This window comes from Perissodus microlepis, chromosome 13, assembly GCF_051167445.1.
Source record: "Perissodus microlepis isolate ML-2025 ecotype Zambia chromosome 13, ASM5116744v1, whole genome shotgun sequence".
Taxonomy (NCBI): Eukaryota; Metazoa; Chordata; class Actinopteri; order Cichliformes; family Cichlidae; genus Perissodus; species Perissodus microlepis.
Genome location: NC_140473.1, coordinates 5,681,411 through 5,705,680, shown reverse-complemented (window position 1 = coordinate 5,705,680; position 24,270 = coordinate 5,681,411). Strand labels below are relative to the sequence as shown.

Genomic DNA, 24,270 nt, shown 5'->3' with positions numbered 1-24,270 from the left:
ACTTTACAGTAAAGCCTCTGACTTCTGACATCTCACTTTAAATGCCTGCAAGTTTAGCAAACTAGTGTTGTTGTGCTACTGTGGCTTGTGCTTATTTGCTGACTCTATTATTATTATTTTTTCTTTCACACAATCAGTTTCTAGATATGAGACGTTTCCTGCCAAACTGTGACTTGGCTGATTATAAATGTAGATTGTGTTTTCACTTGAAGATGGTATCTGGTTTATGTGGTTATATTTTACTGCTGTTCTGCTGCTGCACTGCCTCATCTCACATTTATAAACTCAGAAATAAAACAAAAGATAAGGTGTGAACATGGACTGCAACAGCGCTATCAAATGTGTGGTCTAAGCGAGACGAGCTCTTCAAAACAAACTTGTCTCTTGTTGCCCCAAACTTTTAAGATTAAGAAGTCTTTAGCTGACTTTGGGATTCCCCTTAGCTTTCTCCAGGTCTTGACTGTTTAAATGCCCACAAAGCAGAGACAAAGATTTGGAGAGAGAAGAAAATAGGCTGCACATGTGCCTGCTCACTCCTTTTCACTTCAAAAAGAGTCGCTCCTTATTAAGATGGCTAGGGGTGCACTAATTCAAGGAGACAGCCCACACCTGGCCAACTGCATTGCAGAGGTCAAATCTGTGTGCCTCCTTCACTTCTTTCATAAACACATGCCTCCTCCTGTGGCGTCTCCATCTGCAGCTCCGTGGTCCCATCTCACATATCGCATATTCCATCCATCCCACACACACACACACACACACACACACACACACACACACACACACAGCAGGACAGTAAGGATGGATCGTCTATTCATCCTCGCAGCCACAAAGTCATGTGAAAAGCAAACAGAGAGAGAGGGAGACGCCTAAATTTAGAGGCTGAATGTTGACTTAGACTTAGGTTCCACCATTTCCAAACTGACAGACTGGGTATATTCTTTCATTTTACTAACAAGTGTTCAGTGACACATGCATGTCTGGCCGACATATATCACTACTGTCTTTATTTAAAGATTTATTGATACTTTAAAGGAGGTTTAATGTAATGTTTTTTCCATGGACATCGTACTGTGAAGCTTATAAGCCAATAAACTTTGTACCAGCCTTGGATTGAGAAAGATTCAGATGGTGTGTGTGTGGAAACTAATGGTAAGTTTATGTCAAAAACAGGATATTGTTTTATTTCCTGTGACACCCCCTAACAGAAATCTAATGTTTGCACACGGGATCCTTCTAAAGAAGCGTAAATAGTGTAATTACTCTGTGATCCAGGCATTCACAGCAGGCGGACTGTACTTTATCCGGAGCCCCTTGGTTTTAAACCCAAGCCCCGCCTCTTCAGTAGGCTAAGCGCACCCACCTTATCCACCAGCGGCACAGTGCGCCAGGGAGCAAGAGCGCAGGCTGCACCGTGGAGCGGGCATGGTAGACATGCAGTACCGGCAGACCGCTTCTCCCAGAAAACGCTTCCGATATTGGGTTTAAGGAGACAGCTTATTTGAAAACCGTATTGGGCCGAGGGGATCTTATTCTTTCTGATAGTCGTACAAAAATACAATTAAAAAAAAGGAACTCATTGACATTTGGAAGAACCTGATGGGTAGTGGGGAGGAGGGGAGAACGATGCAGTTCCAGCCCGACTCGGTGAGCCGCGCAGTCCGCCTCCGACGCTGGTGATGCCCGCCGTGCGGGGATCACCGCCCAGCAGCAGCAGCAAGAGGAGGAACAGAAGGAGGAAGAGGAGGTCAGGATAACAAGGGCGTCAGGGGCCGATGATGTCGTTGGGAAGGTCGGGATCATGGCAAACGGAACCGGTACTATCATGTTAAAATGCGTCGTGGTCGGAGACGGTGCGGTGGGTAAAACGTGTCTGCTGATGAGCTATGCCAATGACGCCTTTCCAGAGGAGTATGTACCCACGGTCTTTGATCATTATGCAGGTAGGAACACAGTTCTGCTGTTCGCCTTTATTATCTCATAATAGCGTGACATGCTGAACTGCTGCCGCTCTGTGCTCACTGATAATTGGCCACATGCGAATCTAAGAGAAGAGAGATTTTAGAGACCCCCACCCCATCACTCTTCCTCCAACTGCATTGCATCTGTTGCTATAATCAAAACCACTTGTTTGCCGTCTTCATAGCACAGAGGGGCTGGGACCCCCCCCCCACCAGCACTCCCCACCCTCACCCCTTGGTTCCTCCTCTAAACTGCTCTTTGTCATTTCCTTACAGTGAGCGTCAACGTTGGAGGAAAGCAGTACTTGTTGGGACTGTATGACACAGCTGGTCAGGTAAAGTTTATTTTTTCCTCTGGCTCTGTGCCAAGCACGTCAAGGACACGCACACACTCTCCAGCTCTATCTCGGTCTCCCCATGTGCTCCTGGGACCAATAACTATCCAACAGTGCCTTGGAAACACCCACAGGCTTCATATTCAGGCCAGACACTAAGCTGCAACAGGTGATGGGTTTCGCACATGGCTTTAACTGCCAGAGTGTGCTGTGGCATGGACAGTGATGGCAGTGAAGGGGTTTCAATAGTTCTATTATGTGGAGAACAGGGCTCCTATGTCCAGTAGTGATGTCACAGGTTTGTTAATAGGGCTGCTTAATGCTTGGGCCTTTTCTTTACAATGTTCCATTCAGTGGGCAAGAGTTACAACTGTAATACACACACACACAAAATAATGTGTCCCCTCAGCAGAAGAGCCAGTGTACACACAGATGGAGGAAGCTACTTGAAACACACAGCACACAGAAGCTCACTGAGGTGTGCGTATAGGAAAGACCCTGAATTATTTGTTTTTAGTGTAAAAGTTATCATTTGGTTTTTATGGCGGTTTTGGTTTGATGTGAATAGCTAAGCGACAGCAGCTAAAGAGGAAGCAGTTAGCACATCAACTCTTTACACATTAGTTATGTCAAAATTTGGTGCTTCAATCTTTGAGATTGAATATTTTCTTGTTTTTTTTAGTCGTATTTCACACTATGACTGGATACGTATGCAAAGTCTTCATCAGTGTTTTTCATTATTGATTATAGGAGATGGTTATCAGCAAATTAGCTGAAAATGAAAACCAAGAACTAAAAAAGAATTGTATTTAAACACAATCTGTAGAAACATTTGCAGGTTGGATGCCAGTTTGACATGTACTGACAGTGTAGTTTGGAGACTACATGAACCTGTGTGCCAATGAAGCTACTTGTATCCAGGTGTTCCAGTAAAGGTGATGGGAGGTGTTGGGTTTAACTTTCGCAGGATGTCGTTGAAGCATTATGTTAGGAAAGAAGCTGAAAAGGGCTCCAAAAAGAATTTCTAAAGGCCACATTGGCAGGTACTACCAACCTCAAACTAAGCAAAAATTGTGCCTTTGAAACTAAAATAATATTTGTTATTCACTGGGAACTAGGGCTGTGCGATATGACCAAAATCTCATATCCCGATATAAAACCTCTATCGTCCCGATAACGATATAAATCACAAAAAAAAAAAAAAAAAAAATATATATATATATATATTTTTCTGTAAATTCTGTGAATCTCGGGTAGGTGAAGTGTTTCCAGCTGGGCGTCGTGTACCTGGAGTTGAGTGTTTTAACAGATGTATGAAACTACACATTTTTAGACATAAGTTGTAACGGCCGCCGTTTTCTTTGTGAGTATTTATTACACAGCGAGCTGCGGGGAAAAGCCTGTTCTAACGTTTGAGTCTAATGTTGATTTTTTAGCACCTTACGGCTCTTTTTTTGCTTCTCATCCGTCAATACTCTGCATACTTTTTCACGTGATTCTGTTTATTTTGAAAAGTCTCAACAGGATCTTGAGCTTTATTGTGAAAGGTTTATGTGGAAAATAAACTAGCGGACATGCGATGGTTTTACCGTCGTTGTTGCTAACGACAACCCATAAAAACAGGCGCTTGTCCGTATGTAGTGTGGTTATATAAAATATAAGAGAAAGAGAGAACTTTAAGAAATTAATATAGCCACTACAGTGACCATCAAAACGATGAAAAAATATTGCCGTAAACAGTTTATTTTGCAACACCACGAAACAAACGATAGCATAAAATGAAACGATAGAGGTTTTTATATCGTCATCCGATATATATCGTTATATCGAACAGCCCTACTGGGAACGATTAGACCGTTCCCAAAAGACTAATCAACACCTAATCATCCATTTTTAACTGCTAAACGACTTATCATTTGCTGGCTTTACATGGAAGTTTGCAGTGGACCTTTATTTTTTTTAAGTAGTTTCACAGTGAACTTTGACTGTTTGTTCTAACAGATTGCCATTTACATTTTCGATGGTAACTTGCAGGCTCTACCGGAGCAGATTTAGGCGGCCCATCTACCTGCAGAGAGCATCTCTTGTCAAATGGGGGCAGTCAAAAAATATGTCGTACAGCCGCTCTGTGGGCTACTCTTGTGCTTTTGTCGGTCCATGAGTCAGCCACGGAAAAGAGCAAAGTTCCAAACAGACAAAGAGCTGACGTCAAGCTGAGTGTTAAAAACAACACTGTTAAAAACAACACTGTCACTGTCTGCGCTTTTCCTGCTGCTTCTCCTGTTCCTGACGAACTCCGCCGCTCCGTCTCTTTTCCGGCCCACTTGTCGGCCGGTCGGCATTTGCTTGACGCGCAGCATCATCCACACCGCGTACTGTGCAGTTGGGTTTTTGGAAGAACTCACAGGAGCACATTTGTGGTGGTTGAAATTCCCAAAAATATCTCCTCAGGTGGGCACAGACACAGTAGCTTAACTTAAGCCTAGTTTAGTTGCCCAGTGCCTCACCTTTGGTAACATGTTCTTCTATTTTTATTGTTCAGTGACGTTAGTGGTCCACTGATCCAACTTTTCCACCTCCGATTCAGTACAGATACCTTGCTTTAGCCTATCTTCTGATACACTGTTACATTAATAAGCATTTGATGATCTCTGCACCCTTAATAATGAGATTTGACACTTAAGTATATATGGTCCATTATGGTTTGATGACCGTTAGTGTGGGTTCTGGAATATTCCAAGGGTAGCCCTAGTAAATAATTACGTAGGCATTTATTGAACTGGTAAGAAAATAAAGCACAATAGGCTCAAAATACAACAAAGGAAAAAAAATATCAACGTTATTCACCTTGATTAAATTGCACAAGGATTAGGCTTTAACCTCCTAGGACCTGGCGTCCACATATGTGGACATCACATTTTGGGTTATTTAGACCAAAATACTCAAGTTTGCTCTACAAGGGCCTGATATCCACTTACGAGGACATTATACTGCTACTGTTCTATCGAAATTTTAAATTAATATCCTCATATGTGGCTCTCATTTTTCTCAGAAACAAAAATTAGGTAAAAAAAAAAAAACTGGTAATTCTTTGTTTTTACATTCATCGTCTCCCAATCAGCCCAAATATCAATGGAAGAGTTCGGGTCTCAGGAGGTTAATGAAGTTGATGACCAAGTGTTGTTTTATCCCAAGTGCAGTAAAACCTTCCAAATAAGCGTTTTACAAACTGTGACAACAGTGTGAGTGAGCAAGTGATGTTATCGTCATCTCTGTTTGTTTTTCTTTTGTTTTTTTTTTAGTTGTGCCAACTAACATGACTGAGGCTACTTTGGATGTGCAGTAAATGTGTGCATGGTGGTGGGAGCATCGTGGTTTAGGCTTTCTTTGCTACCTCAGAGTCTGGATGCTTCACAGCCATTTTGAGAAAAAAGATTTCATAATTGTGCCATAAAATTTTAAAGAACAGTGTCAGGGTAGCACGTCATGGCCTGAATCTTTGGAGAGGTTTGGTGAAAACACGAGTAAATCATCGAGCACAAAAAAATAAGGAAATTAATGTTTTAGGAATTACAGAGTCAGTTTTATCACATTACCTAATTAGGATGCCGTGGCATGACCTAGGGAGAGCTGTCCAGTCAAGACATCTAAGCAGTACTGATGAACTCGAAACTGTTTGTTAGCTCTAAAATTCCCCCATCATTGTGAAAGTCTTATTAGCAGTAACAGGAAATGTCTGATCGAGGTTCTCCAAATCGCTAAATTCATGAGATCACTTTCTTTTTCTATAGTCTGCTGTTTGGACAGTTTAATTAGCTTAGTCATGTCATGTTTGTGACTCAGATGACAATCAGGCCACATATTATGTGTAATGCGCTCAGAAATCCCAATAATTTCAAATGGCGAAAGCTCTGAATGGGCCTCTCTTGTATCATTTCACGATTTTCAGGCGTTTCTATGGCTAAAGCAAAGGACTAAAGGCACCCTGTAGATTTTTAAACCTCCAGTAGTGATTTAAAGCAAGAGTTTAATGAGTGTGTAACAGATTTTATTTTGTGCATGTACAAGAACCAGAAAAGCATGTGGACAGCTGCATAGACCTTCCTGTGTAGGGTATGTCTCTTTCCTGCTCATTAACAGTTGGCAGCTCAGAATAACCTAGCAATAGTTCAACAGCTGAGCAGTAGAAGAAGAAGGCATGCTTACTGTATATTGCACAACTCATAATACTCAAACACTGGCTGTGCAAATGAGGAGGAAGGAAATGGATTCAGCACTTTTTTAGACACAAGACTAACACACAGTGTGTTTTGGTGAGAAAAACTGAATGCACTCAACTATGATTTTCTTGCGTTAAGGCCTTCTGGTCTAACTTCAGCTGCACTGCAGGACAGCGAACATTCAGTCGCGCATGATTAACCTCCTCATACTTACAGCAACCTAAAACTACACTCTTGCCAGAAGCTGAGTAGTTATTAACACTTTCCTCGTGACCTGTTCCGATGTGATCCATGCAGCAGAGAGACAAATGCAAAGCTCAGAAAGGTCAGCTTTGGCATATTTAGCTGGTTTCCTTCACAAACCCTGATTCACACACAAATCTGTGAGTGGGAAAAGATCGCAGACAGCCTGCATTTTTCTTCCCTGTCTTAAACAGCTACCTGTGGCTGCGCTATAATTTTCCCCCAAGAAAACAGATGGTAGAAGTGTTACTACTCACTTGTGAAAAGAGGAACACAACCTTTTGTCTATTCTGGCGTGTTTGATAGGCTGTGTGTGTGTGTGTGTCAGAGGAGGGTTTGTTTTCAGCTGATTCAGAGTGTCTCTGAAATGGAGAAGTTCTCCCAGATGTCTGCTGTGGGCGCCGCCGGCCTCCCAGAGTAGAGTTACTGCTTTTGAAAATGTGCCCCCTCACGTTTCTCCCGTGCCTCCGCCCCCGACTCGGCTGACCTCTTTATGTGGAGCACAAGGCCAGCTGGTAATGTTTATAGCTTCAGCGTCTGATCAAAGACTCGATGCCCCCAAAGAGAGGAAAGGGGGAGGAAAATAGTGTGTGTGAGACAGAAAGAGGAAGAGAGAGAGACAGATGCGGGAGGCTAATCAAGTGTGTGTGTGTGTGTGTGGGGGGGGTGTGTGTGTGTGTGAAATAGCTTTGGTTAAATTCAGACGCCTCTGTTTCGTTTTCCTTTCCATTTCTCTCCTGTTGATGTAAAACTCGCCCTTCATTACGTCCACCTCTGTCCTGCGCCACACGTGTTCATTTGGCTTCGATCTCCCTGCAATATTTATATTCCTGGCGTAGGCTGGAGCTCCCATAATGCTTCACTAATTCCCAACGCCTATCAGCAACCTTACGTACGCATTGGGGTCGGCGGTCGCGACTCTGTGCTGTCACGTTGGTGTCACATGTCACTCAGTGCCACATAATCACAGCTCGGCTCTGAGCCCAGTGCCGCTGCGCCGCATCTGTTGTTGCTATTGCTTCCCTGCCAGTTATTGTCTGCGTCTCTACTCCAAGCACTGCCTTTTGAATTATTCCATATGGAAGGTCTGTGAAGTCTAATTTGCTGCAATGTGGCGAGGGAGCAGAGGGGAAAGTCTTTACTTATTCATTCATTCATTCATTCTCCTGCTGCTGCTGCTGCTGCACTCAAGAAAATCTAGCACCACTGGCGAGGAGGAGCAGGAGGAAACAGGAAGTGGATGCTAAGTGCAGTAGAGCCAATGGAAACGACATTTAAAGACAGGAGCTCAGGAGCTGTGACCCCGAGGGATCCGTGTCTTACTACGCTATTAACTTCCACTTTGTAGTTGGATTGTTGCTGATTTGCTCAGCATGTCAGATGCACTTCCTATGATCACTTTCACATTTCCTGTCCAGGCTTTGGGTACAGTCTGATGAGTCTTTTTTGACTCAGCAACCCAAGGTGGCCTAGTGACCCAATAGGGGTGAAAGGATGACAGGTGGGGACGCGAGTGGGGTTTGGAACAGGGGGAAACTGGTTTTACTCAGCCATGAGCCGGTCACCAGTCAGCTGCTCCAACACAGAGAAACAGGAGTGCTGTGGGCACGCCTCAGAAAGAGATTTTACACTTCAGAACAACTCTAGTGCTATTCTCTTGAATGGAGTCAACTAATTTGCACATTGCCTGACGATTATGAGTGATTAATCAGTCAGTTTGCAACTAATGGATTCTCCTTTTAATAAAGTATCAGAATAGTGAAAAAAGCTCATCACACTTTATAAAAATCTAAGGCTAAATACTGAAATGCTAGACTAGAGCTCGACCGATACAGGATTTTTAAAAGTGCTCTCTAGTGGAAAACCAGGTCCAAAATTAACACGCATCACGTGATTGAAAGGTGTTTGTTCCATTGCTTTACTTTAGAATTTGTTACATTTAGTTCTAAATGCTGCTGGTAACGTAAACTTGCTTTATTAATATTTACTTTGTTTGCACTGTGGCTCAGAAAGTGTTCCTCGATGATGAACGCGACCGCACGTTCAGGACTTCTTAGCTCTGTCCTGTCTTGTTTCAAATGTCACATCATATGAGGTTGACATAGTTGGAATTTTTGAACCAATGACAATAAAGGTCTCAAAACCTTTTTAGGTTTTTTTTTTCTGCTTTTATTGGGATAGTGCAGTGGAGAGAAGACAGGAAGGCTGGGAGAGAGCAGGGGGAAGGCATACAGTAAGTCCCAGCAGGCCTCAGGGTCTGCAACAGCCTTTCAGTTTATGGGTTGCTTGCTTTACCCAATGAGCTGTACCGGCGCCCAGAGGTCTTGAATCTTGAAAAAGAAAGTCTTTGTTGACCTTTTGGAAAAATTAGCAGGAGTTGGCTCATTATATCACTTGGCTATGCTGTTGAGACCGGTGCATGAAAGGGCGTTGATAAATGAAAAAAACACTGGATATTCTCTGTGGCTTTGAAACTTGTGCTTGGACTTCGATTGAAATACCAGACTACAGCTTCTGACTTAGCAAAGGGTGTGTAATGCATTTTTCTGCCATTTGGATTGGCCTTTGAAGTCAGCACCAGGATTTACATTTTGAAATGATTTAACTCTCTTCTTGTCTTTGTGAAATGTGCCACGATGTGCAGCACAGCTGGCACCCATCTGGCTTGTAGCTTACAATGCCAAGACGGGTTTTTAGCAGCTTGTGTATTTACAACACACGCATGTGCCCTCTCTGAAAACAACATGAAAGATGCATAGGACTGATTCCCAGCATATACATAGTGTTGTGATCCCAATACACCAGCTTCTCTGGAGGCCTGCTGTGAGTGAGTAGGTGATGATTTTCAAGTCTAGAATGAAAACATCTGTCTGTTTTCTTCTGCTCATCCAGTTCAGGGATGTGGGGATTAAAGATCCTGTCCTTGTTGTCATAGGCCAAGTGGTGTGGTTCACCTAGGACAGGTCACCAGTCACCAGGCTAACACCTGGACACAGGCACAGTTAATCTGACATGCATGTCTTTGGACTGTGGAAGGAAACTGGAGTACCCCGAGGCAGACACAGGAAGATGATGCAGAAAGGCCCATGCAAACCAGAGGGCTTGAATCTTCCTGATGTGGTTTGACAGTGTTAACCACTGCACCACAAAGCTGCTTATAGTGAATATCTGAAACTGCAAAATGGAACACCTAACCAGTGACAACATATTTGGGTAGGTGTCTGGTGTAATTATGGGTCCCAGTCAAAATAATATGAAAAACAACTTTGCAGTTAGTGGTAATATGGATGGAGTCAGTTATTTTCACGTATACAGGCGCTGGCACAATGTTTAGTGTAGGAATCCACTGTTATGTTGTAACGCTTTCCCTTCCCGCCATGCAAATTTTTCCAACTCCCAGAATACCTGACCAGCGTTTGACTCAGGCACGTTGCCATGAGCATGCTTGCTCCTACTGCAAATTGAGGACATGCTGTTACTCTTGAATTAAACAGCTGGGGCCTGTAGTTTAAGAAAATGATTGCGAAATGGTTGTTTGTGAATATTCGCAGCTGTGGATTCACGTGCGTTTAGTCCTCCGCAGAATTTGTTTCCTTTTTTTGCTTTTTGCAGCAGGAACAAAAAGGCTCAAAATCAAAGCCAAACGACACAGAGCAGGATCGAGTGTAGTGAGGTAACCTCCTGTGACATCATCGGGGTCTTGACAAAGCTCGATATTAACGTACGAGGAAATCATACAAACTGTTTTTACTAGCTGAGTAATGCTAAAATGAGTAAACTCATATTTATAGAGAAAGTCATTGGTTTTCCCTTGGGTTCCTTCTCCAAATTTGTTCATTCATTTGAGTGAGTAAGCGCTTGGATTAGTGGATTATCCCTTAAGGCCATTACCAAAATGCTCCATTATCAAAACACACTGCATCCTGTGGTAAAGAACTGATATACATTTGGACTGTCAGTTTTATATATTAGTGTTCATAAAATCTTTGTTGTTTCTTTCTTTGTTGTCTATTCACTGCTGTCATTAACATCTATAAATAGAAACGCTGAACAGCCAACTTTTTGAATGAACTCTGGCAGGATGCTCTCACTGTACAGACATGAATGGACAGAGTGCATTAGAGCTTCAGTGCATGATTAATGATCATTAATCGCCATTAGTGGGAGTAGAAAAAGGCACCACCCCCTCCCCCTTTTTTTTTTTTTTGCTGTTTTCTTTTACTCCCGAGGTGAAATAAAGTATTTTGAAATGTGCAGCTTGGCAGATCGGAGTCGGAACTTTGTGATCAGAAGCGTCTCTGCCTGGGCTTGCTTTCCCACCCGGCAGCCATGTTAGAGCAAGCGTCTCTGACGCTGTTGATATAGGCGGTTTATAGAGCCCCGAGGAGGCGATGGAAGTAGAAAGGGAGAAAGATAGCAGAGAGAGAGAGTTGTGGAGATGGAGAGGAGGAGGGAATGACTCACTGATATAGCACTCATATGTCACTGAGTCAACAGAGCGCAGTCACACAGCCGAGCGCTCACAGTGGCTCATTGATGGAAGTGTATGGGCATGTATAGACAGATGCTGATAGAGTTTAATGTACACATGCACAAGCTGCTCCTGTTCCCCCTTTTTTTTCCCTCCATCATTCCTTTCCCGCTGATCATAATATTTACGGTACACTCCCGGCTAACTTGGACAGATCGTTGTGCAGCGTGTCTGCGATGCGCTCATGAACTGCTGGACTGAACCAATAAAAATGTGGGACCTATTTTTACTGGAAACTTTTATCCAGAGCACCTTCACGGCAGCGATGGTGTAAACAGTTCTGTTCATTAAATCCGGGATTGAGCGCTGGAGACGTGTTGGACGATACACTGTGAAGACTCTGAATGGCTGCTGTGTTTGCCGTGCGCTGAGGAAACTGTACAGAGATGGGTATCAGACAAGCTTCGGGCCTGTTTACAGTAAACTGCTGAGCAGCTTCCACTGCGTCTGCAGCTTGTGGGGAAATCGGATTCATTTGTGCAGGCAAAGATTACAAACACACAGGAATAAGTACATGTGACACACGAGGTGTATATATGGGACCAGACGAGAGCTGCTGGATGATGTGAATGTAAATATTATTTTTGCTGTCCCAAAGAAAATAAATAATCTAAATGGACATAGTGTAGGATCTGATGGAGGTGGGCAATGTCCCCAGCACCACCACCAAAAGTAAAAATGTGAATTTCAACCAGATATCTAGATCATATTTAGATGCTATTACAGAAATGCTGATGCCTATGCCTCTGTGAGCAGAACATCCACAGCCGACAGAGTATCAAAAATCTGTTTATGCCATTAAAAATTAAACAAAAAGGCATCTTTTTCTCGACGTCTCTTCACTAACCTGATAAGATGCTTTCAGTTTTTAATCAATATTATCTGGCAAAGTCACCTTCAACATTTTTCAGTGTCTTTGCTGGGCGGGTAGAATTTGCTTCTCTCTTGTATTACTTTGAAGCAATTGTATTGATAATCAAGCGCCTGATCAACGGAGTCCTCGCCGTTAATCCAGTTGCACTACGAACAGTTGCCTCGCCCGTTAAATACGTGGCTTTAGATGTGTGACTTTTAAATTGTTTAACTCATACTATTATACAGGGTGTATTTAAAAGACTAATTCAAAGTGCTTTAATTCTGCAACCCTCTACGGGTAATAATCGAAACACGTACTGTTAGAAAGAGCGGATTCGTGAGTTTGACGTGGTTGAAAGTTGGTAGCGGTGACTCCAGACATGGTCGCCAAGGTATGAGACGAGTCTGGAGGGGGGACACTTGTGAACATCCTATGTTTTGTATGTAAAACATTATATTAAGTCATGTATTTTAAAACATTTGGCAAATTTCTCTTTCCGTCACTTTTAAAGAAATAACCCTTTTAAAATCAGATGTGACCTCCAAGGCTGTAAGAGCAAGTTAATGTCACTATCAGCTCATCCAGGATGCACTAAATATTCATCGCAGCACCCTTACACCAAAACAGTCTATGGATGTGCCATTCTTAACAACATCTGAATTGTTACCTGATAACCCGATAACCTAACACTGCTCCCGTTAATTCAAATAAAGTCGCTTCTAGGCCCAGAAAAACCAGGTGTAATCTTGGATTACATGAAGAACCAAAAAATACTTTAAGAAGATCTAAAACAGTCCAATCTACCTGCTAAGGGCCTTAAAAAAGCTATGAGTTGGTGTGCAGGGAACAACGGGTACTGTTTTAAAGACCAAAGCTGCTCACACCAAACATCAATCAGATTTTTTTTTTTTTATTACTATTTTTGTATCAAATGAGTCATTATTAATGGATAGGCATGACCTGATAGGTTTATTAAATGTTGGCTAACCCAAAGAATGAAATACCTGACAAGTCATGATACTTAATCATAATGACGCTGAACATGAAGGTTAAACAATTCAATATTGCCACATCTCAGTGTTGTAGCAGTGAGTTCTACACCTTGATATGCACTAAATGTGTGTAGTGCAGGTTAGTAATGCACTTTGAGGTCGATGTTCTCAGAGTATTTTTTAAATCCGGTCAAAACTGAGGCAGCAGACACAGGAATATCCCGATGTCATTTCTTATTTTAGGTAAAGCTTATGAAACACTGATAATACAGCTCACCGGCATTTTCTCATTAGTTGCTCGGTACAATGGTTTTTCCTTCTTACTTGTGAAATAACATGTCTGTTGGAGACAGTTTATTCTTAGATAATCCTGGTAATAGGATTTAAATTTATTTTTGTCAACCACTGGAAATATCGCTCTAAAGTTAAGAAATTATATACCTGGACTTCATGAGTAACATGCTATAGCTGACAGTGTGCAAATAATTGCAAAATCTGACAGCTGAGAAACTTTCCATCAGATCATTTTAGTCATGCTCGTGTTTCACCTTTGCCTAAACTGTATAACATGTGTTGTGCACAAGGTTTAAAGATTATTCTTATTAATTTGGCTCTCAGGTTTGCTACAAGCACCGGATAGTTTGCACTCAAAATGGTTTTATCGGGTCTGGAGGTTCAGCTAGTGTCAGGTAAGATGACACAGGAAATGTACTTAATGTATTGTGCTGTCGAAACACTCAACCAGCCAGTGTAACAAAACTCAACTCCCCCGAGCACTCTGAGGCAATTTTTTACGCATGAAATAAGGACATCTTGAAAATCAGGTCGGGGTGTTTACCACATTTATGGATGTCTCTTTTTCAGATGTGGCACACGGCAAGAAGCGCTCTGCTTTAATGTTTTGTCACCACTAGAAATGTTCTATGTGTTTTGGTTAATGGAGAAGCCTGAATAGAACCTGCGTGAGGCAGCGTGCATGATGCCAGTGGTTGATAGCTGTTAATCGCACATTGATGCAATCCAAGAATCCCACACGCTTTGTGCTTGGCAAGTCACAGGTGAGCAGCAATCTCCAATCCGATTAGCTTTACGTGTATTTTTATCTGGTATTGCAGAGAAAAGTTCAGGGTTGCGGTACCTGTGTGACCATAGCTTAAGAAAAAAAAGCCTCTAAGAGTTGTTTGAAATCCCTGCATGAGCCCCATCTGTGAAATATCGCACTCATTTGGAAGTAAGAGGATGAAATACTCGTAAAGTATTGAATTATATCCACTTGACCTATTCCAGTGAGGCATTGTTGACTAATGCACAACATGAGCACAGGGCTTGAAGATTTGTATGCTTAGTTTATCATCTGCTCCAATTCAATATAAAGTCTGTATATCTTAAATCCATTACCCGGGTGACAAAAAAGGAGGACGCCTCTGCCTGGCTGATGTACTGCTGTTTGAGGAGTTTTCTGTCATTCTGCTCATTTGCAAAGCCATTCCCAGCGGTTTGTAATTGAGTTATAGGCGATTCGGTGATAGCACACTGTGCTGTCTGCTTTGGCAAAGAATTGAACTCGCTGAAGGCATCAAGATGAAAGAGTTTAATTCCAGTGTTTGGTTGTCCTTTTGCAGCATCTTGGTCGGACGTTGTATTCAATCTTCTTGAATTCAGTGTCGCAGACAATAAAAGTGACAGAACTGAGACTGATTCACTCAGTCAAGTTGGTCTGGTTGAGTCATATCTCCTTACGGGAGATCCATTGATTCCCCATGTCTCTAACCAGCGGCAGGAAAAACGTGCCATCAGTAGACGTGAGATAGGTCATGAATATTTATATGAGCGCAACTCAGACACTATGTCGAAAAGACTTCATCTTTGGCGAGGACAAGGGAGCGCCTGATCTGGCTCACAAAGGGCAGTGTTGCATTGGTGAATTGGTCATTTACACCACACATATATCGGAGATGTCAGTGTGTCTGGTTCTCAGCATCTTGTGGTGATGCCTTGTGCTCAGTTCGCATTAAAGGACTGCAAATGTGATATAATAACTGATTGTCTGTCAGAAAGGGAACTCTCACATTAACGTCATCTTCTTGCCATTCTTTTCTTGTTTTAACTCGGACCCTAGTGCACATAACATGGCTCAGGAGCCACTTTGGCACTGTGTAGCTCTCTGGTCATCATTCTGAGCTCATCTCATAATCCTTTAATAATCGATGAGTAACAGTTTCTCAGATGTGAGGAACAGGAGTGAATCATATCTTCTGATTGTTAACTGGTGCTGCTCTGTCTTCTCCCAGGAGGACTACGACCGCCTGAGGCCGTTGTCCTACCCGATGACCGATGTCTTCCTCATCTGCTTCTCTGTGGTCAACCCCGCCAGCTTCCAGAATGTGCGTGAAGAATGGGTGCCCGAGTTGCAGGAGTACGCTCCCAGTGTCCCTTACTTGCTCATCGGCACGCAGGTTGGTTCTGGAAACACGTAACAGACGCTTCCCATTCTCAGGTGCTTTGCGCATATGTGGTGGATGTACCTGTGTTTGTCATTTCTGACACGCTGGAATGAAATGAGGTTACCAGAGAAGAATACACTGTTGAGCTCATACCTGATGTTTTCAGATAGAGATGAAAAAGAATGAAAAATAAACTCAATTACTTGGACATATTTGAACAAACTTTGATCATTTTCATCCAGTATCAGTCTGATCCTGACTCAGAAAGCTAGACCAAGTACAACAGTGACAACGTGTCGCTGCCGGCTTCTCGCTCTCATTCTTATTAAGCTTGGCGGAAGACTTATTTTACTGCTCTTATGGTAACATTATGTACTATCAACGGCCTGATTAACATTATTTCACTTCACTTGTATCCTGTCCGTTCCACTCTACCCACAATGTATGTGTGAGTGTGTTTGTTTGTTTGTGTGTGTGAGAAGATGCACTTACAATCAGGGAAAGGGGCATAAGAACAGTGAAAAAATGCCTGTCGTCATTAATTCACTAATAAATATTATTTAAATTAAAAATTTACTTATTATAAGTAAATTTATATTCCTGGATGTATTTATTTTTTTAGGTTTTGTTTTTATAAAGTTATGTGAGCAAGTGTAAGTCAAGTCTAATGTTATCTTACATAAAGGAATGATTCTCAGTCGCTAACATAAGGATGATTAGCACAAGCGAGATTACATAATTTTAGCGTTAGCACAAATGCCAATAGCAAGTGCTGCTGTACATTAACAAACATGCTGGTTACTCTAACATGAATATATATAATATGGAATATAAAAACAGTAAAAAAAAAAACAAACACACAACAAAAAATGAAAAAACTGGGACACAGTTTTGTAAATTTTACCAGAAAGCTTTGTTAGCATGCTAGTTGCATCCTTGCAGTTAGCTACAGTGACAAAGCAATCTCTCCATTCCTCCGTCTGTAGCTGTCAAGTAATCCTCCTGCTGTGCTTCTCTCTCATAATCCGCCTCCTTTGTCTGTGTTTACATTCACTCACTGAGCTGCTGTACTTCACATAACCCTCGTGTCTCTTTTCTAAAAGCATCTGATTGACATCTCTGCTGTTGTAATAAGAGCTCAGCTGAGGAGCTGACGTATGAGAAATAAAGGAAAATTTCACATTCAGAAGACAGCAGAACTTTGCAGTGGTATTAAAAGTTGAAGCAATTATTTTATTAACAGCTAGATTTTCATAAAATAAATCAGCACCTAGCATAATCCATCTATCCATTCTCCTCCGCTAAGCTATTTTTTTTCACACCAAACACCATAATATCAAACCTATTTCTTTATAAATGACTATAAACAAAATATTGTATTAGATTACACATAAAAAAGACAAATGATGATAACTGATCAACTGGGAAAACATGAAGCACCTTCATCCATGTTAAATGTGATCTTTAATTGCAGCCCTTATATTACTTAGGCAAGGTATCTTTGAGAACGGTGGGAACATGACAAAACATCGCAGCTGCCCATTAAAGAGGACTAAGACACAACTAAGAGTAGGCGCATATCTAAAAGTACAGGTGCTGAAATAGACAGTAGGTGGTAGCATGGAGGAATTAGATATTAGCTGTCTGGCTAATACTGCAGTACTCCACAGCTGACTCTAGATTTATTTGTGTTTCTTTGATTCATGCAGTTATTTAGTTATATGGGGGATAAAAAAGTGGTGTAACCTACCATTTACCAAGAAAGTTGAAAAGTGATAAAGAACAATGTATTTTCTTTTTCTTACACTGTTTTCTTCTACTTAGAAATTAGCCTATTTCAGTATAAACACCATCCAGACTTTGTTTTTTCTGCTTTGCACTGGTGTTGTGATTACATCATGTGTCATGCAGTGTATTAGTTTGGTGATTAACTCATGAAATATATTATCAATGCATAAGGTTGATGTAAAATGTATGTATTAACCCTCTAATTTACTTACCATCCTGTCATATGTCAATTAGCTGCATCCTTCACTCTGATTGGTAGTCGCTTCAATCGTTTGCTTCAAAGTTGAGAAAAGTTTAACTTGGGAACCGTACTTTTTGCAGTGTATTGCAAGTTGGAAGTAATGAAGTTGGTAAAGTTGTTGACTGAAACATTAAAGCTTTGGTCTGTAAAACCAAAACACCGAGCTGAAAGATGCTAAAGTGATCAGTAATGCTGAGGGCAGATGTAGATCCGAGTCTGGAAGAGACCATTTTCAAATTCCACGATTATGTTTTTCAGCCACTGTCATTATAAAAATACTAATTAGTGCAGCTTTAAGCCCAGCCACTCATGTACTCGGGGAGCTGTGAAGCTGAGCCAAAGAACAGAAGAAATAATTTATTAAATAACAGCAAAAATATGGAACGGCCAGTACAAACCTGACCAACGATCTCAGGCTGATTTGTCACATATCGCTTTAGGCGTTTTATGTCCCCGTGTTAAATGTGAGGTTTAAATCTGTTAAAGAAGCAATTAACAGTTTACTGATTCTTATGACACAACATTAATCCAGAGCATTAGCTTATTTCTTAAACCTTAAAAGTCACGGCCAATATCGCGTTTGCTTAAAACTGAGGACAGTTGTGGATTTTTTGGGGTTCCCTGGCAACCAAATGCCAGTGCAGCCGAGCCCCAGCAGTGATGAGGAGGCTGGAGTGGGTGTCTGATTTATCTTGTGTCAGCTGATGTTTACTGCGCTGTTATCAGTTCCTGCTATAACTCACTCGCCACTCCACTGGCTGGATGCTGATATGTGCACGCTGTCGCAAATCTCCCCAATCAAGAAATGGGTTAATGAAGGCTGCTTCCTGTTAGCTTTAGCAGTTGGATTCGTTGATTGTAACAGGTTATTACTGAGATATGGACGGGCTGTAGGTGGAGAGCGTTCCAGTGAATAAAAGGAGAGTGAAGAAACTTGTGGTTGTCTGTGAAATTGCTTTGCATAAGAGCAGGAAGTGTGGGCCAACATGGCTGTGTTACAAAATGAGAGCTCACGCTGTCAGTTACAGCTCATTCCTATGTATAGAAGCAATGATGAAATCCCTCTGTGTTACGCAAATATGAGCTATTAATAAAATCTATATCATAACAGCAATAGTAATGTTGACTCAGCTAAAAGAAGCGTATGTTTTTCAGATTGATCTCCGTGATGACCCCAAAACCATTGCCAAACTAAATGACATGAAGGAGAAGCCCATTGCCACCGAGCAAGGACAGAAACTGGCAAAGGAGGTTTGTATGCCGAACTAAAGGGAAGCTTCTATTTTCACTTTCGCTGTTGCAGAATTGAGCTGTCCAGTCCAGTTAGATTCCTGTGTGTTGATTTGACCTAGGAATGTCTCTTTAGAAATTCTTGGAATCAAGACCTTTGCGCATTCTTTGAGTTACAATGAATCCAGGAATACATTCCGGACCAACACAGATGTCCAGCAGAGTTCGAGACTCTGCACCATAGATACCAAAGGCGATCTGTGATTAATCACTCCTGTCAGGCAGAGAGCATGAATAAGGCTCAGTCTTTCAAAACATTGCTGCCTAGATTCATTTTAAAGTCTGTATCCGTGCCGTTTTGGCAATGTAAGATTTCAATGCGATTCTCGTCTCATGGAGTCATGAAGTTTTCTGAGGCCTCAAGGAAACTTGGAAGAATGTGTCGGGTCAAATTAGACCCCTTTTCCTCAAAGTGAGCAGCATTTTACCTTGGGTATTGTTTCCTATAGTTGCTGTTGTAGGTAACCCATCTTCCATAATCTAACTCAAGATTAGAATTTTTTTTTAAAAAAGGGTAAATTTCAAATATTTTTAAGAAATAGTTTATCCAGTCATGTGAAAAATAACTATTTCCCATATTTGAAGAAGCAAAAGTGATTCTAATTGAAAAAGTACATAGTAAAAATGCATCCTAGTCCAACAACTGATGCAAAACACTTTGAGGGAGTGATAGATTGCAGCTTTTCCTGTATAAATAAAGGTCTATTGCTTGCTTTGCTGTTTGGGATCCCATCATGCCAACATCTAAAGAACATTTTGAGGCCTTCAGAAGCAAAGTCTGTAAGTCTGGTAAATTATTTAAAGGAGCTCCAAACAGTTCGGAAAGAAAAGAAGGAAAAAAATCATCCCATCGTAAGGAAAAGTAGTGTGGATTTCATGACTGGCTGCCCTGTTACATTCAAGTCAGTAACAGGTATTTTGATATAAAAACCAGTCTGATGATCTAAAAATTCCATCAGAAGATATAAAGGGAACTCTTGCAGCTCCTTTGTTAACATCATGTGCCTTCACAGTTCTACACTGCAGTCTCAGACGCACTGCTCCCAGATTTCACCTGGGAGCAGTGCCACTAATGGTATTTGCTGTTCAAAAAGAGCTTTAAAGCAAAGCTACCGTTGGCCGTTGCAGAGTTCAGGCCTTCTAAAATAACCGTGCTCTGGACGGTCAGATCAAAGATAAATTTGTTTGGCCACAGTAAAAACAGACATTTTTGGTGAAGATCAAAGTCAACATTTTAGAAGAAAAGCTGAAAAATCATGATAGTGAAAATGTTTGAGGTTACTGTGCTTCCTTTGGACAGTACAAAGGAATGACTCGACAAAAGAAATAAAAGTGTTTACAAATCTTTAATTTGGATCCCCAATGAATGCTAACCTCTAAAAAGCTCTTTAGTTAGGCGCTAAAGAGCTTTTTGGTCTAGCCTTTTTGGTCTAGCCTTTTTGCTTAGATCGGAAGGGTCTGAAAGTTTTGGAATATCACTTATGTACTTATATCAATTATAGTTTTTTTTTTTAAATCTATAAGATGTTATATATATATATTTTTATTAAAATGCTTTTAATGAAAGCTAAAGGCATCAAGTATATGTTGGCTATCCTACTGAAAAAGCAATTTTTTACACAAATCAGGTGTTTGAAGGGCCTTTTTTCATATTGGACATGAAATAATAAATATTTCTGGCTTTAAAGGGCTAACTTATTTATTCAGTTATGTGAACATTCATCGGGCTGTTTTCTATACTTGAGCGGCCTCCATAAACATTCCTGTACTGGCCTTGCTCACTTGCCATTAGCTTCTAAAGTTACCCACTAATATCAACCATAGCCAAAGCAAATAATATATGATTACACTGCTAGTCTGATACAATTATAGCATTCAGCGTTTCTAGCTAGCAGAGCTGCTGCTGAGCCTCTTCCACTCTTATTACATTTCATTTTTAATGGATGGGTGTCGTAGCATTGTGGCAGAGGTGATCCAAAAACCCAGACTGGTAAACAGATACTCTTAGACACTTTTATAGCTCTAAAGAAAATATAAATCTTTAAAAAATGGTGAAAACTGTGCTTCTCTGTTTTCCAGTTACATCCATCTTACAGTTCATACTTTAGGACTGCTTAATATCCAAAGGTACAAAGGTGGCACTTGCATATAAACCATAGAAAAAAGCTGTTAAATAACAAACATGTCAACTTTACCAAGAAGCACGAGAGAAAATGGAGATAAGTTATATGCTACATAGATGTATTTGAGATCAGGAATTTAATTTTCTTCTGATCTTTAAGCCAATCACTTGCTCTATGTCAATGACCGGACCTCCATTTTTTTCTTGGATGAAGCCCATAAGGGTGAAAAGTTGGCATGTTCGTTGACATTGGCAGACTAAATTGGTAAAGTTCAGATTCATCAACTTTTTCCTGATGTTTTGTGCAAGTGACGTCTTTGTGCCTTTGGGTATTTAACTCTTTGATAGTGCTACAGTTTGGCATATCTACCAATCTACAAGAAAGTGAACATTTTCCAAACTATTTTAATGTCAGTGCCGTTTGAACGTTGCGTTGCTGTGACTGACGATCCCTCTGTTCTCTTTAGATTGGTGCATGTTGCTATGTGGAATGTTCAGCATTGACCCAGAAGGGCCTGAAGACGGTGTTTGACGAGGCCATCATCGCCATCCTGACCCCCAAGAGAAAGAAGGGGTCTCTGAAAAGGAGACTGGGGCCTCGCTGCATTAACTGCTGTCTCATTACGTGATACATATACTCAGAGATCATTCAGCAATCAACCACAAACCAAACCTGAACTGAGAACAAAAGACGGGCAGAAAAATGCACAGACAGCAGCTGAGACAAAAGAGAGGACTGAAAGGACAAAACGAGAGCTACTTTGGAGCTCTTTGATGGCCATAACTCTTTCTTGCTGTCCAGCACTGGGGTTAGGGTTGCAGTTTACTACCAAAGGAGCACAAAGCCCAAGTCAGTCTCTTCTTTTAAAAGACTTTTGCCTCAGAAGTACATTCTTTTATAACCATTTTTAATCATTTTTCTGTATAGTGTTGTTGTATGCTGTCATATGGACAAAAAAAAACAAAAAAACAAAACACAAAATGACATTGAATGACTAATGCTACATTTTAAAGAGCTCATGTCATTTCTGTTTATGGGAGGTAGATTATTGATTAGTATATTTCTAAATACAAGATCAGATGTGCAGAGAAAAGACTAGAAATAATGAGCTAATGAAAGAAAGAGAGGCTGGCTTTAGTGACACTGTGACGGTGTCCAGGATACTTTTCTGGACATAAGGGCCCAGTTCTTTTTGTTTAAAACTTCTTCCAAAAAGATCTTGGATCTAGGACTGAGTGATCTTAAAGTTTGAAAGTCTTGTTTTTTGCCTTATGGAAAATGGGAAAAAATGTTCTATAGCGTGGCATGCCAAAACATTCGGAAAGTTAAGTTGGGAGTCTGATGTCTTAATCAGAGACTGAGGAGGTTTATTATCCATTTTTGAAATCTATATAATCCAGAGTTTATGAAAAGTCAATCTGTGCAAATAACACTTTATGAGCTTATAAATGTATTTCCTTTATTTTCTGTTATTCTGCAATAATTCTTTAATCGACATTTAAGGAAGTTCTACAAAGAGAAAAGGAGACGAGGGATCTCATTTCAGAAAGGAAACTCTGATTCATATCAATGTCCAAAGACTCCAATGCACACGCTTTTATCGAAGTCCGATAGCTGAGATGACCCAATGCTGTACATCTATTGCACAACATGAAGCACAGATGGTGACACTTTGTTTACTAGCAAAGCCAAGCACATTTCTCTGCTTTCAGAAACTGACCCCATCCCAGAATAGACCGACTGAACCACAGAAGATGCACATTGCTCTATCGGGCACAAGTATGAGCGTAGCACACCATCTTCAGAGTTTATCAAGTCGACAAAAAGTGGTTGGGATGTTTCCTTGAACGTCCCGAATTTCAATTCTTTAGGAAGTGCACAACTGATCCAAACTTCTGAAGTGGTATGAAGGGTTGAAGAACTAGCTGCAACAGCTGTTAGTTAGTAAGCTGTTGCTAATCCTACTTATAAGTTAGGTCGTTACATTTTGGAGATGTGTTCATTACTACATCAAGTTGCACCACAAAAAGTAGTTGCATACAAGGACATTTGTTGTCACTAAATATTTGCACCTAATGGCCTAGTAGCTGCAAAATAATGTAAGATATGTCAGCTAGCTGAAAAGGCTAATGTTAAAATTTTCAAAATAATGTTTATTAAGCTATTATAAGCTGAGGAAAATTATCTGTTACACTTTCAAATAATTTCCAAGTTACAAAATGTTATGCCAATAGCATTAAATGTCAAACATATTGTAAATTAGATCAGCATAATCACCGATTGGTGCTTGTTTTAATGTAGCAACTACTTAGCCTTCTGAAACTGTTGTTTTGGGCATTTTTGATAAAGTTATGTGATATTCTTCAGATCGTATCACAACCATTTTAACCCAAATGACTAAAGCCTTTTCAAGCTTAGATGATTTTTTTTTTAATGTTAAATGGTGCAACTTAGTTCGGCAAATCACCAGTTTGAAACTAGCCATTAGCGACTTAGCTAGATATATGAATACCTGGAACAACCCATGTGCAGGAGACAGTCTTTCAAAAAGTCTGAATCAAAAAAATAGTGTTTTAGGCAATAAGGTCCTGAAATGAAAGCCAGAAGAGATTTAAGGAATTTTTGACCAGCACCCATGGACTATCCCTGTCATTTAAGCGATCTCGTAAAGAATCTGTAACCTGTGAATTGCATTACAATTTAAATAGAAATGGAGATAATAATTAAACTTTAGGATCTAGAGCAATTACTCCACCCATTCCCCTCCACAAAACAAAGTGTATGCAACAAAGGTCTCCAGCCAATATGTTTATAGGTATGTAACAACTGGAGGTCGGGACTGAACTTTTCTTGCAAGACAGACATAAAAATGCCAGTGCTTCTTGTTTTTATGCATTTGTTATTAGCTTTTTAAAATCTTTAAAAAGAAAAAAAAAGATTTTAATCAAAGGTGCCAACTTGCTGTTAACTTTCTGTTCAGAGTCAGATACAATGTTTGATTAAAGCTTTAATGTAAAAGGTGCTCCTCCTCTCTGTCCCAGCCTGCGTTGTTGTAACTGTCTTTTTGAGCAGCAGAGACGACTGCAGGGTGAACAAGCCTTCTATCTACTGGACAGTTTTGCTTGCTTATGTTGTGTGAAGGTCCACCCTCAGGATCCAGGACCTATAAGTGCCACAGCCACCGATGCATTCTCCCGTTGATGCTTCTTTCTTCTCAATAAATGTGTTTACTGTCTTAAAAAGTCA

At 40.8% G+C, this 24,270-nt stretch overlaps 1 protein-coding gene across 1 annotated transcript; it reads left to right on the top strand.

The window, feature by feature from the left end:
- The first annotated feature begins 1,363 nt into the window (after nt 1-1,363).
- LOC146374548 (rho-related GTP-binding protein RhoQ) lies at nt 1,364-24,270 on the top strand. Its single transcript, XM_084948211.1, has 5 exons — nt 1,364-1,943; nt 2,238-2,296; nt 15,430-15,594; nt 18,767-18,862; nt 21,491-24,270. The coding sequence occupies exons 1-5, from the start codon at nt 1,802-1,804 to the stop codon at nt 21,650-21,652; spliced, it is 624 nt and encodes a 207-aa protein (XP_084804337.1). The 5' UTR covers nt 1,364-1,801; the 3' UTR covers nt 21,653-24,270.